This window comes from Neolamprologus brichardi, chromosome 1, assembly GCF_056152115.1.
Source record: "Neolamprologus brichardi isolate AB-2024 chromosome 1, ASM5615211v1, whole genome shotgun sequence".
Classification (NCBI taxonomy): domain Eukaryota; kingdom Metazoa; phylum Chordata; class Actinopteri; order Cichliformes; family Cichlidae; genus Neolamprologus; species Neolamprologus brichardi.
Window position 1 is genome coordinate 32,616,974 of NC_142104.1, and position 27,909 is coordinate 32,644,882.

Here is a 27,909-nt window from a genome sequence, read left to right on the forward strand (position 1 = left end):
GGCATTCGTTGAATTTAAAAATAAAAACCTTAATAAACATATGAATAAATCAATACACTGAACTAAAGCTGCCAAAGCTAGAAAAGAAGTCAGTTTGATCTTACAGGTGAGGACAAAAAGCTGTGTTGTACTTCAGAGCACCATATTTATAATAGAAGATAAAACGTCTAAAATATGACAGAACTTTTTTTGTTGTTGTTGTTTTTTCTTTCATCAATACCTTAGTTTTATAATCACTGAAAGCTGAAATAGAAAACTAAAATTAGATTACCTAGACAGCCTAGTTTGGAGCTGTGGCAGGATTAAAGTGTTAAATGGAGCAGCAAAGTGATTTAAAAGTGCTTTTTTTGCCAACAATTCAACTGTATTCATTTCAACTCTGTAACAAAGAGAACAGTAGCAAAACTGTAGCCAGTATAGAGTCAGTGAATCTGAGACAAGGCCAGCACACACACAACTCTCTCCTCTTTCTACGCTAATCTGCGGTTAGATTTAAATGGCAGGCAGCGGTGACTGGAGCCGTGGTAGGCGATAATAGCAGCACAGTCTCTTTGAAGAGTTATCACTCCCTCACATTAATGAGGGCAGAGAGCTGAGGTAAGACTCAGCTTCCATTACCCCGTGCCACACCCTACACCCCACACCACCAAGGCTGAGGCTTGGCAGCTGATCAGCCGAGCTCAAGGTCTGATTCACAATGGCCTGATTTAACCTCTCAAAGACTGTAACAAGTCTACACATGTGTTCCTTACTCACCACTACTTATCATTTGCTGCGAGCGCATGATTACTGCCTTTAAAATGGTCTTCAGTGTGTGTGTGTGTGTACTGCATGCGGGTGAAGTCAAGCCCATACAAGAGGGCCCCCACAGAGGGTTGCTCATCACTTAGCTGTCAGTGTGTCTGCAGGATTACTCAGCATACAAAACGATTGTTTCTAAGTGTGTGTGTTTGTGTGTGTGTTCACCTGCGTAATGTAGGTGAAGAAACCTGCTGTCTTCCTGTCAGAGGAACAGTTGCTGCTCCTCCGCTCTGCATCGCGACCCCACTCCTGAGGTTGTCAATCTCAGAGACACCTTTTTCCCGATCTGTCTGATTGGCCAGCAGGCTTGCTGAGCCGTTGGCCTTGGCCATGCTGATTGAGTTTTTCCCGTGAGAGGTGACAGAAAGCACAGCGGCTTCAATGCTGCTGGTGGAGGAGCGGTTCCCATTGCGGGCGGCTGCTCCGGAGCGGCTGGGTCTCGGCAGGCTACGGTACTGCAGGGTGGAGCGGGCGCTCATCGGGAGGAAACCGTCATCATGGTGTCCTAACACAGTGCCTCCATCCTGCCCGCCAGCCTTCAACCCTCCGGACAGTGAGCGCGCCCCAGATTTAGGCATCTTCCCCAGTGTAGCCGAGCCGCTGGTGATGGTGGCACCACTGGCGGTAACCATTGTTACCATCCCATGGCCTTGCTTCTTGAAGCCAAAGGTGCTGGTTGGGGTGCGTGAGGTCAGTGCGTGCGTCTGTGTGTGGGGCTCTGAGACGGTGTTTGTGAGTGTGTGTGTTGTCGGTGTGCGGCTGGTGGGGATCGTCTGTTTTTTGGCCTCATCACCACTGCTGCGCCCAGCATCTGAGGGTGAGCGATGAAGGCCGTTGGAACGAGGAGAGAGACGTCCTTTTTCTGACACCTTAACATCATCTGTCTTACCTGCAGGACACAGAATGAGACATCAGAAACACAGGCTTTCAAACTCTGACTTGACATCTCATTTTTCTCAATACAGTGACACCTGTATCTATAAAATGTGACAATTTGTCCTTATGTCTAAAAGTTTATTTGTCACACTTGACTTTAATGATCAGTTTTTTTTATTATCAGTGCTGGATGATCATGTTACCTGAACTGTGGGTCTTGTGGCTCACTGAACCAGTGGAGCCTGTGCTACTAGTGCTTTTAGTCCGGGGTGACGTCACCCCCACCTGAGTGCTCATGCCTCTCCTCCAAGAGCCAGTGTGGGACACGGAGGGAGTCTTTCTTCCTGAGCCACCCTTGTCTGACTCATCAGAAATGTCGGAGGGGTTCCGACGACTCCACCTGGAACCTCCTTCCATCCTAACCCCGCTGTCTGAACGTCCGTCTGACCTCTTGACCTCGTCGCCAGACCAAGTCTGGTGTGCCGGTGTTGAGGCTGAGTGCTTCTCTGCATCCGTTACAGGCTGGGAAGACAAAGATAGTCAGATTTACTGCAGTTGTAGAGAATGTGGCTCTAAAAAGCCCCCTTTTATGACCAAAGCCATCATACTGGTTAAAGCTACCAGCATTTACGCCGTCATCACCACCTGTGCAGCTGTCTGAGAACATCTGGGCTTGAGCATCTCAAGCACTAACAGCTGAAATACATCTTATACACTTTTCTACCTTTGCTTTGTCAAGCAGTTCATGTTTTTGAGGAAGCTACTTCACTTCAAAATTTTCTGAAGCAAGATGTAAGCCTTTTAAAACTCCGACAGGTGATCATTGAAATCATGCTGACTGTTTAAGCTTTACCATTTTCAATTTGCTGTTACAGCTCAGCCTTAATTTGTAAATTAGTAAATTTCAGCTACAGGAAAGATGACAGCAGCTTTTAAGTAGATTCTGCAGCTTTCCAGACAACAGTACAAAAACGCAGCTCTGCTCACAGACAAAAAATCCAGCCAATAGAGGATTCCACGAGGACAGATGACAAACACTTAATGAATCTGGCTGCTGCACTAAGAGAAAGACCTCTTTGTGCGCACCTTTGTTTTTCCTTCTCCACCTCTGCCTCTGAAGCAATAACAGACACGCGTCAGCCACAACACAATGTGTGTGTGTGACATAAACATGTGAGTCAGCTGTTAATATTCTCATTTCACCTCTCAACTTCTTGAACCTTTAGTGGCTCAAAATCACTATTTAATGGTTTAAAGCTAGTGTCAACACCAGCTTTAGCTTTGAGAGTTTAGAGATGTGCCGAGGAATGCTGGGACAGACACAGTTAGAAAAAAAATTGAAGTAGAGCAGACAGACACTCATTCAAATCAATCAAAATCAAAATAAAAAATCCAGGCCATATGAGGCCCTTCACAAATTTTCATCTGGCTCACATTTTAAAAGATAGAATATGTTAATTTTGGCCCAGAGAGTTACATACACTCCCTGCAAATGCCAAACTAAACGGACAGGCACGTCTCCACTGCACCTGAAGACTAAAGAACACAAGAAAAAAAGCAAAGTTCATTTTGAAGGCAGATCATTTCAACTCAGGTGGGAGACTGAGTATGTTTTTATAGAGTGTACAGAGAGGCCTGTATGTCCATTGGACATCAGACAGTTTCTAAATTAAAAAAAACATTAATGCCTTGCTGTCATTTTGAATCCACAAAGCAACAAAGATATGGAGCCACAGATGGAAACAAAGGCTTCAGAAAGTTGTTCAACTCAAAGCAGGCATGCAACTACAGCAGAATGTTTCCAACCTCAGATACAGATGGTTTCATATTTATAACTAGCGTCAAGACAGAAGGTTAGGCTATAGATTACAGGTTTGTTAAGACTTGCAGACATGTGTGCAGCAACAACAATAAAGATTTATTATTTCTATTTTCAAATAAAGACTGTGGTTTTATCAAGCGCCCCGTATTTTCAGCTGTCAAATTAAAATGTCATGAAATAGGTTGGTGTGAGGTGCCCGGATGGTGGACCTCTTACAGAACCATAATCAGAAAACACTGTTATGTCCTAAATAATAACAGTTAACATTTTTCTTGACTGGTACCCTTGGGTTTTCATGTGGGCACAAAGAAAATGCCTGCTCTATTTTGGCAAAATAAATCAAAAAGAATGATAAAACAAAAATGATCACACTCTTAAAAAGACTGCAGTATTCTTGAGAGTGTAGTCTCACCTGTGTACCGAGGCCCTTGCGCTGTGCTGCGGGGGTGTTGGCGTATGAGGAGATGGAGGAGCTGGTGTTGATGTCATCTGTGTCGATGTTGTCGCTGATGCCACTGCTCACAGAGCTGCTGTCGTCCCAACTAGACACACACACACCAGTACAGGAGGAAACACTCATTTTAAATAGTGCTTCTTCCAGAGTGAAGACAAAAAGGAAGACAGCAGAGCTTGGAGACACCAGACTGAATTGTGATGCTTCTTATCCTATGAATACAACACTGCACTACCTAAAAGTAATTATTCTGTTCCATTTCCCCCATTTCCATATTTCTTTTCAGGCACAGACGCACAGAACTTTGAGCACTGCTAAACTGAAATAAACGTTCAGAGCTGCCTCGTGATTTATATTCATTGAAACTGAACTGAATTCAGTGTGGGTACACACACACAAACAGGCTGAATGGGGTTGTCTATCACACGAACAAAGGCGCAATGGAGGGGTGACATCATGGTGTGCTTGTGTGTGTCTGAACTGTTCAAACAGACCCATCTGAACAGGATATTTGTAAATATGCGTGTGTGTGTGTGTGTGTGTGTGTTGCTTAGAATCTGTGGGGGACAGGAAACCCAGCCAGTTGGCAAAGATCACTCTGAAAGGACCGGGGGGGGGGGGGCGCAAATGTTGATGGCCGGTACAGGGTTGGCTGCATCAGAACACACACGCGCACAACTCTTGTCAAGTTGTCATTTGCATCCTTAAGACTCATCGAGGACACATGCTTGTCTCAGTATATTGTACGTTTCATCTACAAATACTCTTTATAAATTAGTCTGTCAGAGAAATCTGTTATTACCTAAAATGTTCTATTTCTAAAACGAAGTAGAACCAGAGATAGTCAGATTTTTGTAAACTATGAAGGTTGTGCTGTATATGATTTGAAACAATACAGGTTGAATTTGGATTTCTTTGAGCAGTTTGTGTTTTTCTGCAGCTTTCCCAAAAACAAAATGAGCAAAACTCCTCAAATCCACAATAGTGTCTGAACATAAGCACCAACACAAGAGCTTCGTCTCATTAAGGGTACGTGTTTGAAAGACCACCAAAAACCTAAACTCAAATATCCCATCGTTTATTTTCTAACTGCTCCAATTCCTCATTCATCTTGCAGTCTTGATTTTTATGCAACATTACTGCTCAGTGGCTAACTTGGAAGTCTGCATGAACACATATAATTATGGCCTTAAAAAAAAGAGAAAACTAAACAAAAACAAAGCATTTCCTATGGCAAAAATCCCAGACTCAGATTGCCACCGAAACCTAATCAGCTGTTTCTTGGCAGACTCTAAACAAAATACATCTGCTGCTTTTGGAGCAACCTTGCTAACAACCTAACAAACAGAGACAGGGGAAAACACAACTTCCTTCTGGGATCACCGGCACAAGCAGAGTGAGTGGAGGCATTGGCTTTCAGAGTTGAAAGCATCCGTAAAGCAAACGAGCTGTGAGGTGCAGAGAGATTGAGAGTGACCGCAACCGGTTCAGCTCATCCACACAGCCACAGGGGAAATTCCCACACACATCAATGCAAGAAAAAAAAAAACCCAAAAAGGAAATAAAGATAACATATGTAATCTGCAATGGCCTTTGCAGATTCTCAACAAATCATAGCTGTCAGTGCTAAAGGACAAACTTTCTACTTTCTTTTATGCGTTTGTGCGCGCACACAAAGATAAGAACACACATAGGTATCTACCTGCTCAGGGTGCCTTGGTTGCTTTGGGAAGCAGAGCGCTGCGGGAAAATGCCGAACTGGACAGAGAGCTTCATGACTCCATGCCGCTGAGAGAGTTCACGCAGCCAAATATCTGTCCCACTCCCTCCCTGTCTGTCGCTCTCTCACTCTGAGCTTCCTCAATGTCTCTCGCTCCCTCTCTTGCCCTGGCAAAGATCCTAGATTGAGCTCCTTTGTCACTCGTTGCGCTGATGCTTCACCCCTCGGGCACTCTTCGTCTCTCTCTGGACTAACAGAGAGAGAAACCTGTAAGGAGGGGGGGAGAAGGGCCTGCCCTTCTGCTGGTAACATGAGCTTCCCCCGGGACTTTTAACCACTTCACTGCTGCAGCCGCACCACTAAAGAGTGCACACTGAAACACACCCCAAGCCCTAAATAAGCCACTTCAGCCTGACGAGAATCAAAAGGCAACAAAAGTCAAAGCTGCATGATCACAGACAAAGTCTCTGAAACTAAAGGACAATCTGCATCTCGCTGCTGCTTTTTTGTGTCTTTCCCAGTCATGGCTTATGCCTGTGTGTGTGTGTGTGTTTGTAAGACTGCAATTTCCCAGACAGATCCACCCTGACCAGCTGACAAGCCAGTGCTAATTAGAGATCAGGCCAAGCGGCGTGGCTCAGCCCACAGCCTCCCGCTGGCAAAGCAACCTGCCAGTTAACAACCACTGAGCCCTTTACAGCCAATCACAGGAGACAGAGACAGGGGAAACCGGTGCCAAACACAGGCCAATGAGGTCGGCATTTAATAGATCATCACACTGAGGGGATGATGTGATGTACTCCTAACTCTTCCAGTTTACCCAAATCACAAAATTATATATTTTCTCCTCTTAACCTTTTACAGGATCAAGTCAGAAGCAAGCAGGATAGGCTATGGAAATGAATGGAAAAGTGACTCTTACATGTAGTGGAGTTTGCAGTTAAACTGTATGTGCAAGTTTGTCATTCGGGATGACATGCGGCTACACTGTGTCACTCTGCAAACCAGTCAAACAGGACAGAAGTGAAGAAAGAAAGTGACCTAAATGAAGAGAGAGCGAGAATCCTGTCTCAAACCAGGTCCCTTTAGAAAACTTGCTGCTTTCCCGAAGGGGTCAGAGTTCAGAAGTCAAACCTCCAAAATTCCTTAAAGAGAAAAGCAGAGAGGGGGAGGCAAGAGGATGAATGAAAAAAATGGGCTCCTGCTCGGGTCAGCCAATAGAAGTGTCTAAAAGTGTCCTGAGAAAAGGGCAGCGGTTGTGTTTGTTTTAACTTTTCTTGTGTGTGTCCCTTGAGGCTGTGGTGGGTTGTACCACCACAGCCTGCTGTACTGTACCCCCCCTTCCTGAAAAGCCCAGTCCGACTCTGGCACATGCACACAGGATCTGTGCCGCAGAAATGTACACACAGACGTGCGGCCACAACAGAGCTGCGAAGCAGAAGTAAGGGGATTTCCTGTGTTTGAGGGGTGACTACTGGTCCTCACGTTGCAGCTGTATCACATAACCCCAAACTGCTGCTCTGCTCACTATACAGACAGACAGACAGATGGGAGAGGAAGAGGGAGCGGCTTTAACTGACGGTCTCTCTGACTTCCAGCCCTCAGGGTTTGATGCACGACGCAGATAAGAGCATGGACAACTTGACAGGTGAGTCCTGTGGAAGCATCAGGACAGAAGGAGTGTCTAGACTTCACCTCCACACAAATCAGTGCCATCATAACCATGCAAAACAGTTTATTCCTATCACTAAATGGTACAGCATGAAAGATATCAATTTCTCTAAGCCACAGGTGTCGAACTCCAGGCCTCAAGGGCCGGTGTCCTGCAGGTTTTAGGTGTGTCCTTGATCCAACACAGCTGATTTAAATGGCTAAATGACCTCCTCAACATGTCTTGTATTTCTCCAGAGGCCTGGTAATGAACTAATCATTTGATTCAGGTGTGTTGACCCAGGGTGAGATCTAAAACCTGCAGGACACTGGCCCTCGAGGCCTGGAGTTCGACACCCCTGCTCTAAGCCAACGCTGCCTCACAACAGCATTTACACCTGCAGGTGCTCATTGCCTTGAAGCCCAGGAGGAAGTGTTTCCTGTGTTTGAGGTACTTCAAAAAGTATTATTATGGTATAAGAAGAGACCATATATTTGAATACACTTAAAGCTTAAAACAAACAAACAAAACAAATGATAGGAGGACTAAGTGCGAACAGTGTGAAGATGAAGGCGGTGGAGAACGGCACATTCTGGGCTGGAGCCCAGGAGCCCTGTGGTACGAAAATGACACAGCTGTCCTTGTAAGACAGGACTGGACTGGACAACACACTGAGGAATGTCTCTCTCTCTCGCTCTCTCCATTTTTTTCTCCATCTCTCTCTTTGGTGTCTAGTCCTATTGTCTTCTGTCCTGGGAAAACATTTGCTATCTATACTCTGAGAATTTATCAAAGCATGATCCCTCTGGCTGCCGCTCTTTCACTTAGCTTCTCTTTGACTTCTCCCTCTCTCTCTTTCTATTTGATGTGTAAACACAGGCTCCTTTAGATTCGACAGACTGACCCGGATCCGCGGTAAAAACTCAACAAACTTTTCACACACGTGACACGCATCTCTGAACTCACGCACATGACTCCACCATGCTGCATCTGCACACGCGACAAAAAAAACCCTAAATTTAAAAGACTACTGTGACAAACTTGGAATTCCTCATGTCTGCAGGCATAAACACACACTGCACTCAAAACTAACCTACTGTCACCTCAATGCTAGAATGAAACACAGAGCTGTGACTCCTGCCTGTAGACCATTGGTTAAGGAAACAGGCTCCCGGGATCGCTGGGATAAATAAAGAAAGAAAAGACGGCTACAACATAAAAACAGATTTTTCCTAAGCTTTAATACTCATCTGGTTTGAAATCTTTAAAAGAGTCCCCAGATGACAGATGATAACCCACTTTAAGGAAATAAAACATTTTCAAGAGGCTTCTCTCTTACTCTTGAACCATTTGTGTTTTTCTCCCACTTTTCTAGTTTTTCGACAGATGCTCTTGGTTGGGTTTCCATCTAAGCTAACGATTAGTCATGCAGTGCAAAACTGTGCAATAAATCCAACTGCTGATGTAAAAAAAAAAAAAAAAAACAAAAAAACATTTCTGTTTAACATGTATCAGCTATATATCTATTATATAAATATATAACTGGGATAAATTAAGGATAACATTTGGGAATCATGGGACAAAATATGCTGTCTGTTTCAGGTCTGCAGACCTGAAACACACTCGTGTCCCCAGAGCTTTTCCTGAGCTCACATGGTGAAACGTGGATAATCAGCTTAATACTTTAAAGCTGCAACCTGCACGAACCCCACTCCCTTACTCCCCATCTGAATTCAAGCTAACATGGAAAATATATGATTCAGGGAAGGTATGGAGAGTTAAAACTTACTCTGTGTTGCTGATTCCACAAACCACTCGCTGTAGATTAGTTAATGCTCCTTTGATCTGCATTCCCCATCTATTATCACCTCCTGGTCTGGGACAGATTCCATATTGGATCAGAGACAAGGGACCATCTCTGGCTTCTTTGTTTTCCTTAAAAAAAAACACGACTGGACTTGTAGCTTGTTCAGCTGCCTGTGGCAGCAACTTTTATCCCATATTAAGCTTTTTGTTTTGCCCTCTATGGGTCATTAGTACTTTAAAAAAAGTGGGTGGAAGGATGGGGAAAGAACGATTGTGGCTGTTAGAGCTGCAATGTTTGACAAAAAGAGAACACTTAAATTTACCTGAGTAGCAGCCCCGCCCTCTTTAGTGTTTGTCAGTGTGCCCAGCGGGTAGGGGTTTGGTGTTCTGCTGATGCAGTATCCATAGCAACAAAAACATCAGTTCTCTTAAGACTCTGTCTCTGTGGATTTCTTTCTTCTCATATTATGTTGCTCTTCCCCATCGATTGACCCTCAACATTTATCAATTTCACCCCCTAACACAAACTAAAAATTAAGGATGTGAGCTACAATAATTGTCAAGAAGAGGTCTTACTTTTAGGGGGAAAAAAAGAACATGCAACTGAACTGACTAAAATAGAGATTTTTATTTTTTCATGTGGGCGGAATAGCATCTTATGCCAGCTGCAGCATGTGTGTGGGAGTATCATTAACTTGGAAACACAGTTGACCTCACATCTTGCATCGAACAGCTTCAGATTCAGATGGCTCCCAGAAGCCCCGCAATGCCTCGCCTGCATGGTTTGAGCAGCCCCTGCCCCCTTGGGATATAGCAGAGCACAGCTTTTAGCATGACTATAGCTGGGAGGAAGTTATACCATTTAGCAATCGAGGGGGAGTCGAGGGCTTTGTGAGAGTCTGGACATTTGGAGAGAAAAATATTTGACTGCTTATTGTGTGCTATGAGTGAGCGTTTGTAGAAGGATAGAGCAGACAAAGGAGAGGCTTTTTAACTCACGGGGTGAATGTGTGCAGTTACAGATACCTTTTCATTCTTTTGTTTAATTACAGTCTAGAACCTACAGTAAAAAAAATCTCACTGGGGACATTTCTGATTCTTTTCTCCAAGGTTCATGTTTGGCACTTGGAGCACTTTAGCACCACCAATGGGTCAAAGATGTTAATCCTGTAAGGCCTGAAGGAGAAACTTGAAAACCAAAAAACCCCCCAAAAAACCTGATGTGTTTTGTGTGTTGAGAAATTAAATTTTTATTTGAATCATTTCTGCTACATCTGGGTTTTTTGTTCAATTTATTGCTCACAGTATCTTTACCTTTCCAAATAAAACACTGATGATGCAGAGGTAACAAACATGACAGCTTAACCCTGTACACCTGGAATCCTGTAACACCTGGCATTACAGGGTTAAGCTATGCATGAAAATCTTGGACAATAAACAGAAACAAAGAATGAGAAGGAGAAGAATTATATCCTTAAGATGAAAAAGCTCTAATAACGGTGGAATTGGTGGAATTCCTTGGAACTTATATAAGCTTTGCAGCTCAAATTCAGCTCTCAAAGCAGACCGTTTTCACAAAAAATGCACTTTAACGTAATTCCAAACACAACATTTTACATAATGGCACAAAAAAAATCATGCAGCATTTTCTCCCTAATCCTGATAATCTATCACTGCTGCAACCTGCACCCGTTTGCCTTCTGATAATCTAGACTGGAGCTGAGGTCCAACATACACACAAACACACAAAAACTAATGGGTTACTGTTAGTTAAGTCTTGATAAACAGCAGCTGTGTTCAGCAGTGACAGGCTGATGACGCCAACCAGCAGGACCAAGAAAAGACAGTATAGAGTATGACCAGATGCAGCTGTGCCCATGTATGTCTGTTAACATATACTCCTGGTTTCAGGGAACATGGGTCATAAAGAAAAGGTAAAAACTGATCTAGCAATTATTTTAGTCAGAGCTTGGAAACCTTCCACACACATTCACTTAGCTAAGCCAGTGAGAGCAGGTGGGGGTGGGGTTACAGAGGACAGACAGAGATAGACAGGTAAAGTGTGAGACACATGGCATGCCAGCTGTTGGTAGCTGAGGAAAAGAGCTTATGAGGTATAAGTCGAAGCTCTTTCTTCCCCTACCTCAGGCCAACAGGGAACCTACTCAAGTCTAGACAGGAGAGATAAGATATTGGGGCTCGGGGCATGTTCTAAACAACTTCAGCTCTCATGCAGGTGGGACTGAAGCACAGTGAGACAAACTGGAAACCAGCAAATGTGCTTTCAAAAAACATAGGGACCAATTTTCTGACAAATAAAATCATTAGAGATTTCTTAAGTATCAAAGTCCATGATACGCACATTTGTTTTTGCATGATAGGGTTGCAGATAAAGTCATTTGAAAACGCATCATAATAATTTAAATATTGAATTAAACCAGACTTTGGAAGAGGCAGCAGTGGTTGCCTCACAATTGTGCTCAGCAGGCCAACAGGGTACCTGCTCAAGCCCAGAGAGCTCTCATGTGTTCTCTCCAGTTACTCCAGCTTCCTCCCACACTTTCAAGACAAATATGAACTGCTGACTTCTTCTGTGCTACCGCTGTAATAGATTGGTGACCTGTTCAGGGTGTGTCCTGCTTCTCACCCTGTGAGAGCTGACATGAGCTTCGGCCCCCAGAATAAACAATTAAGAGCAAATCAGAGGAGCTACCAATGACCAGGTAGCTGCAAGTAGTCCACTGACAGAAACTAGAACAGCAACATTTAACAACCGGGCTGGGTTACAGATGTTGAGAGACTGCACAATAGCTTAACAAGAGAAGGGATTTTACAGCTCTGGCAAGTTATCACAGTGGACTTACACAATTCACGCTGCAGAGTGATGTTCCAGGAATGTGGGAATTTGCCAATCCAGTCCATCATGGTCTGTGCTAAAAATTGAACCAAGGCCTTCCTGTGTTTCTTTGCATTATTGAGCCCTATTGAAGCATTACTGCAATAAATGGGGAATATTTAGATGTACTTCTAACAATGATCTGAATATCTTGAAAGGCATAAAGACTTAGTCAAAGGTGGTAAGTTTAGTGTAGTTTATTAGGGTAATGCAAAATACTTTACAAAGGAAACAAATCTACAATGAAAGATAACAGACTGAGAAACAGCTTCTGAAACATGAGTGTAATCCTGCTCTTAAGAAGCATCACACAAAGCCTGTAAGACATACACAGACATCTTTTTTTTAAAAAAACAAGCACTTTCTTTGTTCCTGTTCTTTATGTTACCTCGGGACTACAGTGTCTTTGTTGTTGGAATAGTCTGGAATCCAAATTATATTTCATCACAAGACAACCCTGTTTGCTTTTCCCTGTAAGTACTTGTATCTATAACTCATATACACATACTCTCTGAAGTCTTTGGAAGTCTACCAAGTCTCTGATCTTGATTTAAAACCTTTTAGGAAAGGCGCTTATTGAAAGACACTCTGACAATGATGATCTGAGTGATCTGACCCAGCCACGAAACAGCACTCGTGCTTGTACTTACAAGCAATGTTTTAGTTTTTGACATACTTTGGTCTATTTCAATAGAAATTCATTTTTCTCAGCTATCAAACAATTAATATATCAATAAAAATGGAGACTTTATGTATTATCGTGTCTGTTTTCCACGCCGATTTGTGTAGACACCATCAAGACAAATATAGAGCCTATTCGCAGAACCCTAAATCATTAACAGGATTCTGACTCCACATTATACTGATTCGTGTGAAAACTGTCTCACACTGAGTTATGTGTGGTGATCCTTTGTTTTTTTTTCTTTTTGTCACGTCCTCATTTGAGATAGAGTAATGATATCCCCAACGCCTGTATGCAGGAATCACAGGGTTAGTCTCTGTAACACTCACTGCTACAGCATTTTCACACCACAAAGACCTCATCCCTTTGTCTGCGTTAACAAAGAGAACCCAAAGCAGAAGACAGGCCATTATGGATAGCTTCCTCTTTCTCCGGCCAGAGATAAATGACAGGGATAAGCATGCTCAGACACACACACATGCACGCGTGTACACACACACACATACACACACATTGACACACTAACACACACACTTTCTAGCCTCTATTTTCTTTGTCTATACGCTCAGGATAGTAGGCCCCGTTCTCCCATGAGTCATTTTGTTTCCATGTTCTCCTTTGCATACATCTGACAGTTGGTCAAACTAGTTTTTGCACTTCCAACAGCCAGACCACAACTGACGCTCTCATAATTACTTTGTGTGGTTTCCCTGTTGTCAGAATATGCTGTGCAATACCGTGTTTTCCAGCATCCTTCACTTCTTATTAGCCCGGCACTGGCCTGATCTGGAGGGTTTTAGCGCAGAAGCTTAAAGATGTTTGGAACGCTCTTAACTGTGAACCTCGAGCCTTTGAAGCTTGTGACCTCTTCGTTCTGGGGTCACAAGCATTTTGCCCCGGTGCCACAACAACACTAGACACCTACCCCCAGCCCGACTTCCTCTGGGAGGCTCGGCTGCATTGTAAACCAGAAAATGCATTAAAGGCAACTACAGCCTGGTGGCAACCATACCCAGTAAATTAATATAGATAAACATACCTCTAAGATCACATGTTCAACTATGACGCTCGCAAATAAACTGTACAAAGCACACGCAGAGACAGAAAGGTGCTGGTTCTCCTCCACCAGCCCCAAATTGCACTGTTAACCCTCCTTTTGTGAATTAAACTGGCTTTATCTTACACAAGAGAAAACCAGTCCCCCTTCTTTATCCTGCAGCTCCACTAGTTTCTGTTTATTATGCTAATATATTTCATGAGCTGCTTCTTCAGCTCTCTTAATTAATCTCAAAGTAAAAGTGGTAAGCACATTTATCAGGCAAAGCTTCAGGGGCAAGGAGGTGTGGTTGGGAGGAGTGCAGTCACCTCATCTCCTCTTGAAAGCCCACCATCTGAATTTTTCTCTAATCTTTTGAACCTAAAAATTAGGCTGGAAACATTAAAGCGCAAAATCAAATGGAAACAAAAGGGAAACCCCCTGACTTATCTTTTTTATTGCTTTTAAGTTTCTTCTCATTGCTGCACTCTAATCAAAACAACTTAGAAGAGGAAAAATAAGAGGTGAGAGGAGAGATGGAGTAAAGAGAGAAGGAGGAGGATGATAGGGAGGGGACAGATGAAAGGTGAGAAGGAGGACAGTTTGTTTTAAGGCCCACCTGAGGGCTGGAGCAGTTTAATGTGAAGGACAGTGCATTTGTGTGTGTGTGTGTGTGTGTGTGTGTGTGTGTGTGTGTGTGTGTGTGTGTGTGTGTGTGTGTGTGTGTGTGTGTACACAGAGTAAAAGGTAGCAAGGGGGCGGAGGTCAAAAGTCCGGCAGACAGGAAATTAGCCACACCTGAGGATTTATGGACAAAGACTACTTGAAACCCTCAAAGCAACACAACACAACACATCCACTTAAGAGTGAAGAAATTAAAAAGGTTTAAAAGCTTTTGTTTACTACACTTCACCGAAGCACAAATGTAGGCATTTTCTTCACAAGCTGACAAAGGGATACTGTTGAGAAGACCAATGCCGCATCTTAAGCTATAGTATAGTCCCCTTTGTCACACACGATTTATCCCTTACTCTCATTACCACCTTCATCCATTCTGCAGTTCATCTTCATAACAAGCTCATTCCATCCCCCCAACCTATTTCTCTTTCTTTCCACCACCCCCATCACTATCTGGTAACATGGTTTCAGCTCAGCCTTCATTCATTTCCTTCTGTCAACTTGCCAGAAAACAAAAATCCTTCTACGGCTCGATGACAGGACAAAGACGGCAACGTCTCACCAAATTACTTGCACTGAAACGAGACGCTTCAGAAAGTCCCGCAGATATAAAAATATTCAAGCGATATTCTCGTTTTACTACATGTTGGGGCCCACATATCCCAATAACACAGAAACTTGCATTTAGGATGAGTTTACGTACATTAGTGGTGTGGTGTCTGCAAAGCTCGCTGCATTATGTCCTGTGTAGTTGAACGAGTATAATCAAATCCACCTGAAAATGTGCATCGCTCTGTGTGTTTTTATTTATCATTAATATGGGTAAAAGCAGACATTTTCTAGTGGATACTGTAACTGTGCATTTGCTTTTCAGTCGTCCACTGAAATGCATGCAAAGAAGCGGAAACTAGGCCACCTTAACAAATGTTTAATCAGAAACTGATTTTTATATATCCTTCACGGTTCGAGTGAATTTTTCAACCTGCATGTGTAAAAACACCTTGTTTAGCCCATGGTCAAGAAGTTTCGCAATTTCATTCACACGCACTGTTTTTGTGCCACACCTCAGGATGACCTCATTGAATACTTAACTGTCCCAGAACAACACAATATCTCTACATGCCACCTTCACTTGCAGGATGATACATTTACATTTTCTACAGTGACAGCAGGAAACAAGCAAAAAGCATTGCAACCAGAGACATGAGCCAAGTGACCGGCTAGTTATATTTATGCGTCTTTCATTGGGACAAACACATCAAGCTCAGTGCATTCGATAGTAGGTGTATAAAGGCCTCAGTTGAACTGATCACTTAAAGATATTAAGCTGCAACACAGCTTAAGAGAAGTTTAAGAGAAGAAGCAGGTAAGATTTAAAGATATTTCAGACCTACCTGTCAGCATCTCCCTGTCCCGATGACGCGTTTCGATGGAGCGTCTCTCGAACGGCAGCCATGCTGTCGGGAAGGCGGTTAAGGCGCCGAGTGTACAATCCCAAACCTCCATCAGTCATGTAGCTGCAAGAGACAACCAAAACGTATTAGAAATAAGTAACTCTGACATATATAATTACAGACCTCAAAGAGGATGATTTGCGGTTGCGCCACTTTGTTTGAGATAGTGGGACGACTTAACAGACACTTGTCTTCTTGCTGGGGCTGCTTTTGTTATAAATGTCTTACTGAGCAGGAAGCCACATCCATGTAGTTCTCTGGCTGAGGTGAAGCTCTCATCAGTCAGGCTTAAATAGAGCAAAAACCTCCCTCATCAACAGTGGAGACAGCAAACTAACTAAGGACACATTTCTCTCATGTGGCTAGTGTTCAACAACAGCGGCCTTTAAAAGAAAAAACTGCTCAGAAGACAGTTTGCTCTCTATGTCTACAGGAAGCACATTGCAATTCATCACCAATACTGAGACCATCAGTGCACCAGACTGGAATATTATGATTGACTGAGTAACTAAGCATTAGAAGCAGCTAAAAATACTTGTACTGTATTTATATGTGCAGGCTAAGTAGGGCATTCACTTCATTTCGTAACGGAAAATTATATTTGAAAGGTCTCAATTTATTGCTTGCTGGCCTCGGAGGCTCAGTGAGCAGCAGTTACAGCCTGTGGCTAACGCTGAGGCCATGAGCACTTACATAAACATTCCCATTCAAACTAAAACAACACTAACTAATTCCCCAAATATTTACCTGTGGAGGAGCTTCCTAATGGAACTAAATATTGACTCCTTTAACCCGGGTGTAATTTAATGAGATGTTTGCTGGTTTAACGTTGAAGTTTTGATGATTCTGTGTATGCAGTGATGTGAGTAGAGAAAGAAGCCTAGCAAAAGCGCGACCACTAAAACAGTTATGCGTTATCTCAACGTGGATCTCGGTGAGAGGAAACCCTGCACGCACAGACAAACGCGCATTTGTACCTAAATGTGTATACAGTATACACACAGTACAGTGTTTCGTACAGACAGAGCTTCTTTGTATGTGACTCAAATGGAATCAGCATGAAAGCAGATTCTGTGTGCTGTACCCCAGCAGCATGAAAATGTAACTGTAACCAACCTGAAAAGTATCAAATGTTATACTTTCTTAACCAGAAGAGAGAATTATACAAGCTCTGGATACTTTTTTTTAAAAGTTGTCTGGTAGTAATGTAGTGTAGTGATAAAACTAAACTAAATATGCACTAATTCAATGTATTTAACACTCAAGGCACTTCATATTGTACATTACATAGAAAACCAACAATCAGACGACTCCGCCTACAAGCAAGAATTTGGTAACAGTGGGAAGGAAAACCCCCTTCTAACAGGAAGAAACCTCTACAAGAACCAGACCCAGGGAAGGGCAGCCGGCATCTGCAGGCATTGGTTGGGGAACTTAAATTTTAGCATCTTTTAACCACAGACTTCCAGAGGAAGGATTGCACTGATATGGACAATATATCTTTATAGACCAAGTGTTTATCAGTTATTACTTTAATAGCATTTAGTATTTGTCTACAATTTGTTTTTTTACTGCAATGTCATATTATCTTAGTAATGAATCAAATCACACATCATAAATGTTAAGGAAAACTGTTCATGTTTCATGTGTATAAAAGAAAAAAATATTGGCCTATATATCAGATTTTGTAACCATGAAACACTGGTATTGGTAAATCCCGTGCCTTTTGAGCTATAATGCAGTGATATGCAGCAGTAGCCTTCAGGTCTGAGAAATAAAGCTAACTCAGAAAGTCCAAAAACTGCATTTCCTTTAAGAGCCACTCTAAGCAGGCCACAAATGTCAATCAGTCCTCAAGGACGCCAAATGTCAACATGTCCAGCTAAACAGCATTAAAAGGCTGCCTGGTTAAAAAACAAAAACATACATAAAGTATTCACCGAGAACATACTGGTATTATATTATTGGGTATAAACTGGATTTTTTTTTTAAGTAGATCAGTGCGTGAGCAGGCAACTACATGCTGCACAGCGGCCAAGGTTTGAATCCCATCTGTGGCCCTTTGCTGCATGTCTTCCTCTCTCTTTCACTCTGATTTCCAGTCCATCTGTACTTACTATCCAATCCACTACTTGGGCTTAAAGTTGGGTGTTCGACTGCTTTAACTGACAGGTGTGCCAAAAGGGAGCTGTGGGCTGCTAGGTCTAACCTCTTCTAATTTCTGTTGACAAATAAAACGGTCTGCTGTGTGGAAAAGATTATCCAAGATGTAGAATTGTAGTATTTTCCTAGTCTTTAAATTAGTGTTAATTAGCAGTTTCACCCACACAAATCCTGCTGCTGCTTGGTAACAAGACTTGCTACCCATAATTCATAAATTAGCACTTCATCCCTTTGTCCAGATGCACTAACCCTGGATAAATAAAAAAAAACAACAACAACATGGTAATGGCCAAAATGCTGATGCTACTGATTTAAAATCAACTGGTGCCTATCAACATTTTGAGCAATAAATAAATAAAACTGTCAACATTAAACCAAATGACCCATGGACTACTAAATATCTATAATATAATTAATGGGATATGTTTAAGAATAAAAAAAAAAAAATCATAGAGACAACATAGCCCAGATATGATTTGAGTGCAATAGATTTTCATAACAACAAAAGACACAGACACTGAAGGTACTGGGATTCTCTTTTGACAAAGGACCAACTTGGATGGGGGGATTTGCTGCCCTTTATGGGAAGCATCCGTCATCACAACACAAAGTCACCTTGACGGTGACACACACAATCACTCACATACATAAGCAAAACTCCTGATTGACAAGTTACTCCTTGACACTAATAACTAACTGAGGGCCTCTCCTCTTGTTTCAGACGCCTGTTAACCTGTAACCTTCTGCAGCAGGAGAAACGTGTCCAAACAAGACACTTTATGGGCTGACACTGAACAGCCAGGTACAGTTTACACAGTCAAGCAACTAACAGAAAGAGAGAGTCGTGGGTAAATGACATTGCAGATATATTTGACTCACTAACAATGCATGCACTATGGTACAGACAGGAATTAACTCCCATATTGTCACACTACGGAAAAAACAAACAAACAAACAAACAGGAGTTACAGCTCCTAATCCACTCAGACGTACCTGTCTGCCTTGAACATGGTTAAACAGTTAGTCCGAAGAAAAATAAACAAGTCCAGGTGTGTGTTGATCTTTGCTGATAAAAATCTCCAAAGAAATGTCAACTGTCTTTTACTGTCTGGCTTCTTCTGTCTGCTGTTACTAAGTCTGGTCCTGTGCGTGTGTGAGATCTGCTGTGATATCACCAGGTGAAAACCTGTTTGGTGATATCAGAGATAAATGCAAAGCACCCAGCAACTCTCCATGTATATACTAAGGTGCAGCCTGACTGTTTGTTAGTGTGTCCTGCTCTGTGAAAACTCAGTGTTGATATGCAGTCTCGCTCCCCTGCTCCACATGTTTTTCTCTCCTGAATGGAGGTTGGGTCTGTCTGTAAAGGTTGGAGGAGGGAGAGGAGGGAAGAATTGGAGTGGGGGGAGTGGTATATCAGCCACATAGCCCTGAGCCAAGGAGGTGGGGAGACAGATCCCCACATTTCCATGAGCAGAGATAGCGAAAGGGAAAAAAAAGAAGGGGGTGGGGGTGATCGGTGACTGATAAAACCCCCCCACTGTAAATAGTAAAAGTGGTGCCGTCAGTCACACTGCTTGTCTACTAGGATTGAGTGTATGCTAAATAAATTACCTGTTATGTCTCTAGACGTTTCTAAGCAATCAAGAATGTAGATTCCTTAGACATTTCTAAAGCTGCAACTTGTTTTCATTGTTGACTTACCTCCCAATATCGCAATATTTTTTCCATAAAATGTAAAACAGCAAGAAAAAAAATACCTGAGGCTTTGAAAACAGATACAAGACAAATGCAGTTACTGGACCCCAGTAAATATAGTGTGGAGGTTGATGTCTTTTAAATAATTATTTTTTATATTTTGGCTATAAATTGTTTTACTGTTATGGCTATTTACCACTGATTGCTCTTGACCACCAAGAGAGCCTTTGGCAACAGTGGGAAGGAAGAACTCCCTTTTAACCGGCAGAGACTTCTAGCAGAATTAGGGGCTGCCCCAAATATTTGTATGTTTGTGGGGACTTATTGATATAATAAATTCAAGGTGACTTTCACTGTGCTTACTTAGCAAATGTCCAGATTAGCATTAGCTCACCTGCTCTGGCTCACTTCATGTGTTTTGTGTTCATTAGCAGGGACACGTGTTCAGTGAAGGTATCCCTTTCAAAGCAGGAATGTTATTGGTGTCCCAAAAACTAACTGGCCTGCATGTGAGACGTGGACAGCTCTAAAGAGCAGCTGCAGAATATTATACTGGTTCATACTCCCCCAACACTACAAATGTTTTAATTAAAAACGCAAGAGAAAATTAAAACATGTTATAAATTATTATATATTGCTGTTTAACAGCTATTTTATGCTACTAAATATTGTTACAGGCGTTAAAGAATTAGTTCAAGTAATGTTTCTAACTGTTTTGGTTGCAGAAGTAGAAATTGTATCAGAGTTGTTCATAGCTATGAACATCTCACTTTATAGAATTAATTAGGGGCAACTTTACAGAGAGATCTTTGTGGATTGTTCACTCTTACAGGGACAAACAATATTTCCACCATGAAGGCCACAAATTAAATTCCATAAGCCTTAATGACATTGTGTTGGAGGCCAGGAGCTCAGAGAAATATCAACCCCAAGAGTCTGCGTGCCATACAGATAAGAGAGGGAAAAAAGCACCTTTTGTAATTTGTGTGATTTCAGATTTAATTAACATTTAAGAGGTAACAAAGACTTGAGGTGTGAGAGTTTAATGGTCTAATCCAAGAGCCAGCTCCTCCTCTCTGGGTAAACATACCTCTTTTGTGCAGAAGAACCTGTTATTTTGTGGACGCTAACATGCTTGGAATGGAGCTAATCGTTAAATAGCCTGATGATGTCGAGAATAATGGTTAACCCAGAGGAAGACTGCCCACACACCCACATGGCTGTACCTACACAGTTCCTTTCTTACACACACACACACACACACACACACACACACACACACACACACACTGCAGTCCCCACCCCCTTCGCCCCAACACAAAGAATATAATCTAGTCAGCATGTTCCCATTTGAATAAAAGCTCATTTTGCCAGCCATCCGTCACATCATCCATAGAGATCAGACAGCTGAGACCAAATACACACCACAAGCATGTTTTTCACACAGACAAAAAGGCACCATTTAAGCATCAAATCCAGCTCAATTTACTCTCTACATAATCTGTTTGATCCAATCTAGCTTGCAAATGACAAAAAGGTTTTTGAAATGATGGATATATGATCATTTACCAGTCTAAATAAAAAAGCACCAGCTTCTAAAACGTGAGGATGATGTTGATTTCCTTTGTTTAAAGACTAAACTGATGAATCAGTTTGTCCAAAAACAGTATAATTTATGAATTATAGATATAAACATGGTATATGATTTTTGTCTTATTCATAGTTCTTACCAATATAAAGTGTTTTGAATAAGATAATGTCTCGGCTCACATGTACACGTCACTTGTCTGTCCAGGTGTGGCTGTGGCCTGGCTTGGTTTGCTTAGTCACAGATTCAGATATATCAAGTAGTTCAACAGTACTTTGCTCTCTGGCTTTCTAAAGGTGCCTCGGGGCTGGTGACTATGCTGATCCAGATCTATGCAGGCTAGATGAAGTAATTTCCACACAGCTTTTAAGAGGCATGTTTTTTTGGTTTTTTTTTTAAATCACCTTCACTGCTTTTATGAAATCTCATTCATATTAACATTACACAGAATTTGAACAAATACCCTGATCTCTTGTTTTCCAACTTTCTATTCCATCTGAAGATGATTTGGTGCCTTTTATGGCTTCATCTGATAATAATGATGACAACAGTACTTTAAATTGTGTGTCAGCCAAGGTATGCAAGGGGCCTGCTACAACACGGTCACTGGCTTTCAAAGAGAAAAATAACCAGGTTATCAGGACAACAGCATCGAAACATTGAAAGACTGCAAACTTGTGGGATTTTCACTGTACAGAATAAATTATACTTGTGCGATAGAGACCATCTGTCAGCTGGGTTGCACATATACAGTCAAGAAACACTACTGCCCTCCTGTGGTAAGCCTACATTAAAGACAAGTCTCTCATTGTTGAGAGACCAAACTGTCACATCTCAGCCATAAAAGTCATATTATATAAGCATGGCATCCATTTTCATATGTTTTTTTTTATGTTTGAGCACATCAGAGTTATTAGAATATTTACCAGTAATCTTTTGGGGTTGGGAAATATTGCAAATATGTTTTTGTCACATAAATTCTGTGCTTACTCAGATTCACTGTAACTCAACTTTTTGTGAACTGTAATGCAGTATTAGTAAATGCTGCAAAATCTTTCCAACAGGTTTTCATGTTTTTCCTGTTTAATCCAACAACAATACAGAAACAAAAGATGATGCATGGACGATGACAGAACAGAGAATCCTCCCGGTGAAGATGTTAGAACCAGTGAAAGTTTCTAGATAGTCTTGTTAACCAATGTGGATAGTAATGGATTTATTGGCGAAAGGTTTCTGTATTGATAACCCATGTGTCTGATTAAAAAAGACTGACTTACCCACTGGTCACATCATCAGTGCGCACAGCATTCTTGCTCAGCACATCTCCATCGCTCATGTATCCCGTGACTTCCATTGGGATTCCATCAAGGTCGACGTCCTCCCCGGCTCTGTCTCCCAGGTCCACGCTGCACAGGGCTCCTCCCCTGCCAGCCAGCTGTCGCCGCAGGTTCCCGGGGTAAAGGTAGCGTCCTCCCTGGCCACCAACCACACGGCCACCGTAACCATTCCCCATAGAAGGGGCATCACCCGCCTGAAGACGAGGGCTAGACTGGCCCAGTCGCCACGAGGATAGTGAGGGGCGGGAAGATGTAAGGCTGAGGATGCTTCGACCGCTTCCGCTATTGCTGCTGCCACTGCCTGTGCCTCCACCGCCGCTGATATCTGTGGTAATGCTGCTGTCAAAGGTGGTTTCCAAGGTGCTGAGCGGAATACAATGAAGGCAAGACAAGTTGAGAGCACACATTAATGTTTTCTGATAACATTTCATTCAATAATGTGCCTTTTGAAGCAGTAAGCAAGTGGCCAATTACTACACCAAATGTCAAGAATTCTTTTCCTAGGATCTGGAAATATGGAACAGAGAGAAGTACTGGAGGGAAAAAAAAGCATCAAATTGCACAATTTCATTTATGAACAACAGATTTATTGACCAGAGTATAAACTATGTAGACAGTTGGGTTAGCACTGACACATAACACCAGAGCACAGGTCACAACTCTGTAGGAGGGAACGTGATTAAAGCTAAGCCAGAAGCATCAAAGACATGCCCAACGATCAAAGTAAAAGATCCCTAAAAAGAAGGATAAGACTGCTATAAGAAAAAAAGGAGGTAATACCTGTTAAACACAGACAGACACAGTCTACTGACCACGAGACAGGTAAGTGACTGATTCAAATCCACCAAAAAAATGAGTGTGATTTAGATGATTTACCACTCAACCATAACAGCAATGTAAGAAACTTCAGTTGCTGTTCAGATAGTAAGTGTTTGTTCACATATAAACTTCCCTCCAAGCACTGTTTTCCTAACAAGCTCAGTGAAAAATGAATTGCTCAATATCAAGAAAAACACTATGTGGGATGAGCCAGAGCGCAGAGCCAATCACTGTACCTGTGTGAGACCTGAGTTCCTCGGAGGCTGGACATGGTCTCCTCTAAGTTTTGCCGCAGGTCAGCTATGTTTTTGACAGTACGCAGCCGCCTTGTCTCTGGGTCTTCACCTGAGCAGCACAATAAAAAAACAAAAAACAAAAAAAATTTAAAGAACATAATTTCTCTATGCTGAACCAGAAAGATTACATATTTCCATTGATCGCCGACCTGAAAGGTCCTCGTTGGATGTTTGGCTGGTCTTGGTGAAGGAAATGTCTCCACCTCTGCCTCCTGAATCGGTCTCAGTAGTCACTGTTCCCTCGCTGTCTGTTTGGGATCTGGAAAATAAATTGTGCAACAGATCAAATCGATTCTGAATTATTGTGCAGTTAGTGGGAACCTAATATTGAGCAAATTGTCACGAAAGAGGGATAAACCCGATTAAGATTTAAATCTGCTGTGTTTCAAGTCTTGTGACTGTAGTCCAAAATGAATGCCTGCTAATCCCCACACACCAGAAAAGTTTGCCTTTGAAGGATAAATCGATACAGCTGAACCACTGGTAGTGGTTTGAAATGATGACATTCGAAAGCTTCGCTCATATGCAGCCTGCGGTCTTTGCCCGATTCCAGACTTTGTCCTTGTTGACTACTCGCTCTGTGTACCAGACAATGAAAACCACTGACTGCTTCAGACTCACACTGTTGTACAGAGAATGGCAGCATGGAAACTCTTCTGACTAACCAACCTAATACAGGGTTAAACTTATTTCCATATCTTTTCCTTGAACTAATTTCTACCAGTGTGCTTTGTTTTAAGTTAATGGTCATCAGCATTGATCAGATGTTTTTAATTTTTCTAATTTACTTTCAAACATAATCTTTCTGACAGGTGGAGGCGGTATAATCCTGCTGGTAATGGTACCTGACAGCAAAAGAGGAAGTTTCAAAGTGCTGATAATGGAGGCATTTTTTTGGAGGTGGGGTTGTTAACTATAGGTCAGAATGTACACAGGGAGAAAGGGCAGCAGCACAGGAAGCATCAGGAAGTTAATGAGTGGTTGTTAGAAAAGACTTATTGAGCGCATGAGGGACCTCCTTCCTTATCACACTGCGACCAGGACAGAGGTCAGGGGCGCACAACATCTACACATATTTGCCCAGATGCACGTGTACAAACAGGCAGGCAAAATATGAGAACCTGAACATATTAAAGATTACTGGTTAACAATTTAGAGATGGACAAATACTCAAACACAACTTTGCACTTTCCATAACAGGTATTGGTGAAAAAAAACAATACAATCCAATTTTATTTATATAGCGCCAAATCACAATGAGAATTGCCTGAATAAAGTAAAGGCCCTATGATAATACAAACCCCCCCCCCCCCCCCAAACAATCAGATGACCGCCTGTGAACTAGCATTTGTTAACAGTGAGAAGGAAATCTCCCTTTTAACAGAAAGAAACCTCCAGGAGAACCAGGCTCGGGGGGGGGGGGGGGGGGGGGTTTCTATCTGCCACGACCAATTGGAGTGAAGGGATGGCAGACAGGACATAGTACACACACGCTGTCCAGTTAAGAGTTTGGTTTCAAGCCCCCCTGCAAATATGTTACACATAAAACTGCGGAGGGCTAAGTAAACATCACTCTGAGAACCAACTATATGTGGATGCTAGAGTGGTGGAGAGGTTCAGACAGCATGTGTAATACAGGACAGCACTTTCTGTCGGGGGGGGGGGGGGGATTGGAAAGTTTGCAGCTTAAATGGATTGCCAAATTGTGAAGGCGTATCTGGTACACGATGTAATCAAAGTGAGGCATGTTAGAGTGTATGACGCAATGCAACTCAAGCTGCTTGTCTGAACTAGCTTGCAGGCTACACTCCATTTTTTTGTTTCATTTTTACTTTTCTAACAGTGTAATGATAATTTATAGTCAAACACTATATAAAAAAATCTCTCTCTCTCTCTCTCTCTCTCTATATATACATATACATATATATATATATATATATATACATATATATATATATATATACACATATATATGTGTGTATATATATATATATATATATATATATATATATATATATATAGAGAGAGAGAGAGAGAGAGAGAGAGAGAGAGAGAGAGAGAGATTTTTTTATATAGTGTTTGACTATAAATTATCATTACTTGCTTTCATTATTGCATGTAGGTGATATAGGCAGGTGAAACTGAGATTCACTACCACATACTTTAGACAAGATACTCCAAGAAAGTGCAATCTTACCTGTACATGAAAGGTGCAACAGTGGCTGTGTTGGGGTGGCTATGGTGCTGTTGCGTCTGAGGTAGCTGCACGCTGACCGTGTTGCTGGCTGTGCTCTGCGTAGTGCCACCACCTGCCACAGGGGCGTTGCTGGTCTTTCCTTCTGTGGAGGCCAGGCTGGAGGTAGAGCTGGAGTGTCTGCTGTCCCTGTCTCTGTCCAGGGGGCCACGGTGCATGGCGAGACCCCCTCCTAACCGCATGCTCCGAGGCCTCTCCCCTGCTTCCTTCACTGAAGAAGCTTTACCACCAGCTCCTGTGGGTTTGCCTCCTGGCTTTGGTATTCCGCTTTGTGCAGGGGTGGAACTCTCTTTTTTGGCCACTTTACCTCCCTTGGGAATGAAACTGGCAATTTTAGAGGTTCTTTTATTTGTGTCAGCATCCAGAGCAACAGGTACTACTTCCTCCTTGTGCTCCTCTCCCCTCAGCTCTGTTTTATCAGGGACGGAGGTGCGCTTCCCTACCTCCTTCCCTTTCTCCTTCTCCTTCCCCTTTTCCTTATCTTTTTCAGGTCCTTTGACTGAGCCTTTCTTGGTAGTCAAAGCTCTGCTGAAAGTTCGCTGGGCAATGCCCCTCAGAGCTATTTTGGGGCTGCTTGCGGTGGTAGAAACCGTAGTTACAGAAGAGGGAGCTGCTCCACAAGAATTCCCATTGCTGGTTCCGTTGAGTCCCGGCCGAACATTGCCATCATTCTCCTCTAAGGGGTCGGTGTTGGAGCCTGTCTCAGCTCTCTCCACCTGCCCCGCTCCAAGCTGCCTGGTTGGTGCAGCATTATCAGTCTGGGGCCCTACCCCATTGGAGGAAGAGATGGAGGACGACTTGGAGCCTCCTTTACTGTTGAAGAGTTTAAGCTTCTCCAGCATTGACTTTTGAGTTACCACCTTAGGAGGAGCTTCATTCGTCAGAGCAGTTTTACAGGAAGTGTCCTTCTCCTGCTTGACAGACTGCATGGCAGATGAGGGGGGGCTCGTCGAGGAGGAGGAATTAGAAGAGGTGTGTTTGGAGCTTGCTGACTTGCCCCTCCAGGGCTTGCTGTTGGGCTGGGGAATAGCTGTGGAAGAGGAGGATGAGGACAAGGGAGGAATCAGGGTAGAGGTAGTGGCAGGGATGCTGGTGGAGGAGCTGACAGACACTGCAGATGATGGAGCATGCTCAGTCATCACCGAAGGTTGTGAGGTCAGGCCCTCTGAGGAATCTGTACCAGACAAGAGACAATTTATTAAACAATAAAGAAGGGAGTTAAAGCTTAGATACTAAATTCAGGCAGACGAAGAATCTGAAGGACACAAGGAAAAACAGAAGCTTCTTTGACCCCACACAGAGTTACCTTATAAGCCCTGAAGGTGGCCTGTGTTGATATAACCAAACATGCCATTACTTTTCTCTGGACTAACCACCAAAACTGTTAAAAACCCCTTAGCACTAACAACCAGAGGAGCCCATCACAAACTGTTTATAAAAACAATGAGGGCCATACTCAAGTGCTTTTAAGTCTTGCCAAGAAGGCCTAGTCAAGAAGCAGTGCTGCTGCACTTATAAGGCATGGACTTATATGGACTTATTTTGGTCACGGTCCCTCTGCTTAACAAAGAAAACACTGTCTAGTTACACCACTCCCCTGTATATTAAACTGAGAAACAAGACGAAAAAATATGGTTTGAGTTAGAAATGAACAGAACAGAAAGTACTTTTTTTTTTTTTACAAACATGTTCCTGCTACAGATCCATCATTCATTAAGGAGTTGTCTGAGAAAATCTGCAGCACGTGACTCTCAACAAGCAAACTTACCAAGAGCTGGAGAAGCAACGCAAGAGCTGAAAATTCAGGTATAAGTCACTGCCCATATAAAAATAAACAAAAAAAAAGTATTCTGAGTGCTGCTCAAGATCTCAGTGTGT

General features: G+C 42.6%; 1 protein-coding gene across 4 annotated transcripts in view; it reads right to left on the minus strand.

Moving 5' to 3' along the window:
- Positions 1 to 27,909, minus strand: part of nav2a (neuron navigator 2a) — a 225,740-nt gene that overhangs the window by 24,391 nt on the left and 173,440 nt on the right. For all 4 annotated transcript variants that reach the window (XM_087840960.1, XM_035909131.2, XM_087840966.1 and 1 more), the window contains 8 exons: positions 25,975 to 27,205; positions 23,927 to 24,036; positions 23,718 to 23,826; positions 22,603 to 23,025; positions 15,817 to 15,939; positions 3,912 to 4,041; positions 1,881 to 2,199; positions 967 to 1,690 (listed from right to left, as the gene is read on the minus strand). In XM_087840960.1, the coding sequence (XP_087697086.1) occupies positions 967 to 1,690; positions 1,881 to 2,199; positions 3,912 to 4,041; positions 15,817 to 15,939; positions 22,603 to 23,025; positions 23,718 to 23,826; positions 23,927 to 24,036; positions 25,975 to 27,205 (3,169 nt within the window). The remainder of the gene's footprint in view (positions 1 to 966; positions 1,691 to 1,880; positions 2,200 to 3,911; positions 4,042 to 15,816; positions 15,940 to 22,602; positions 23,026 to 23,717; positions 23,827 to 23,926; positions 24,037 to 25,974; positions 27,206 to 27,909) is intronic.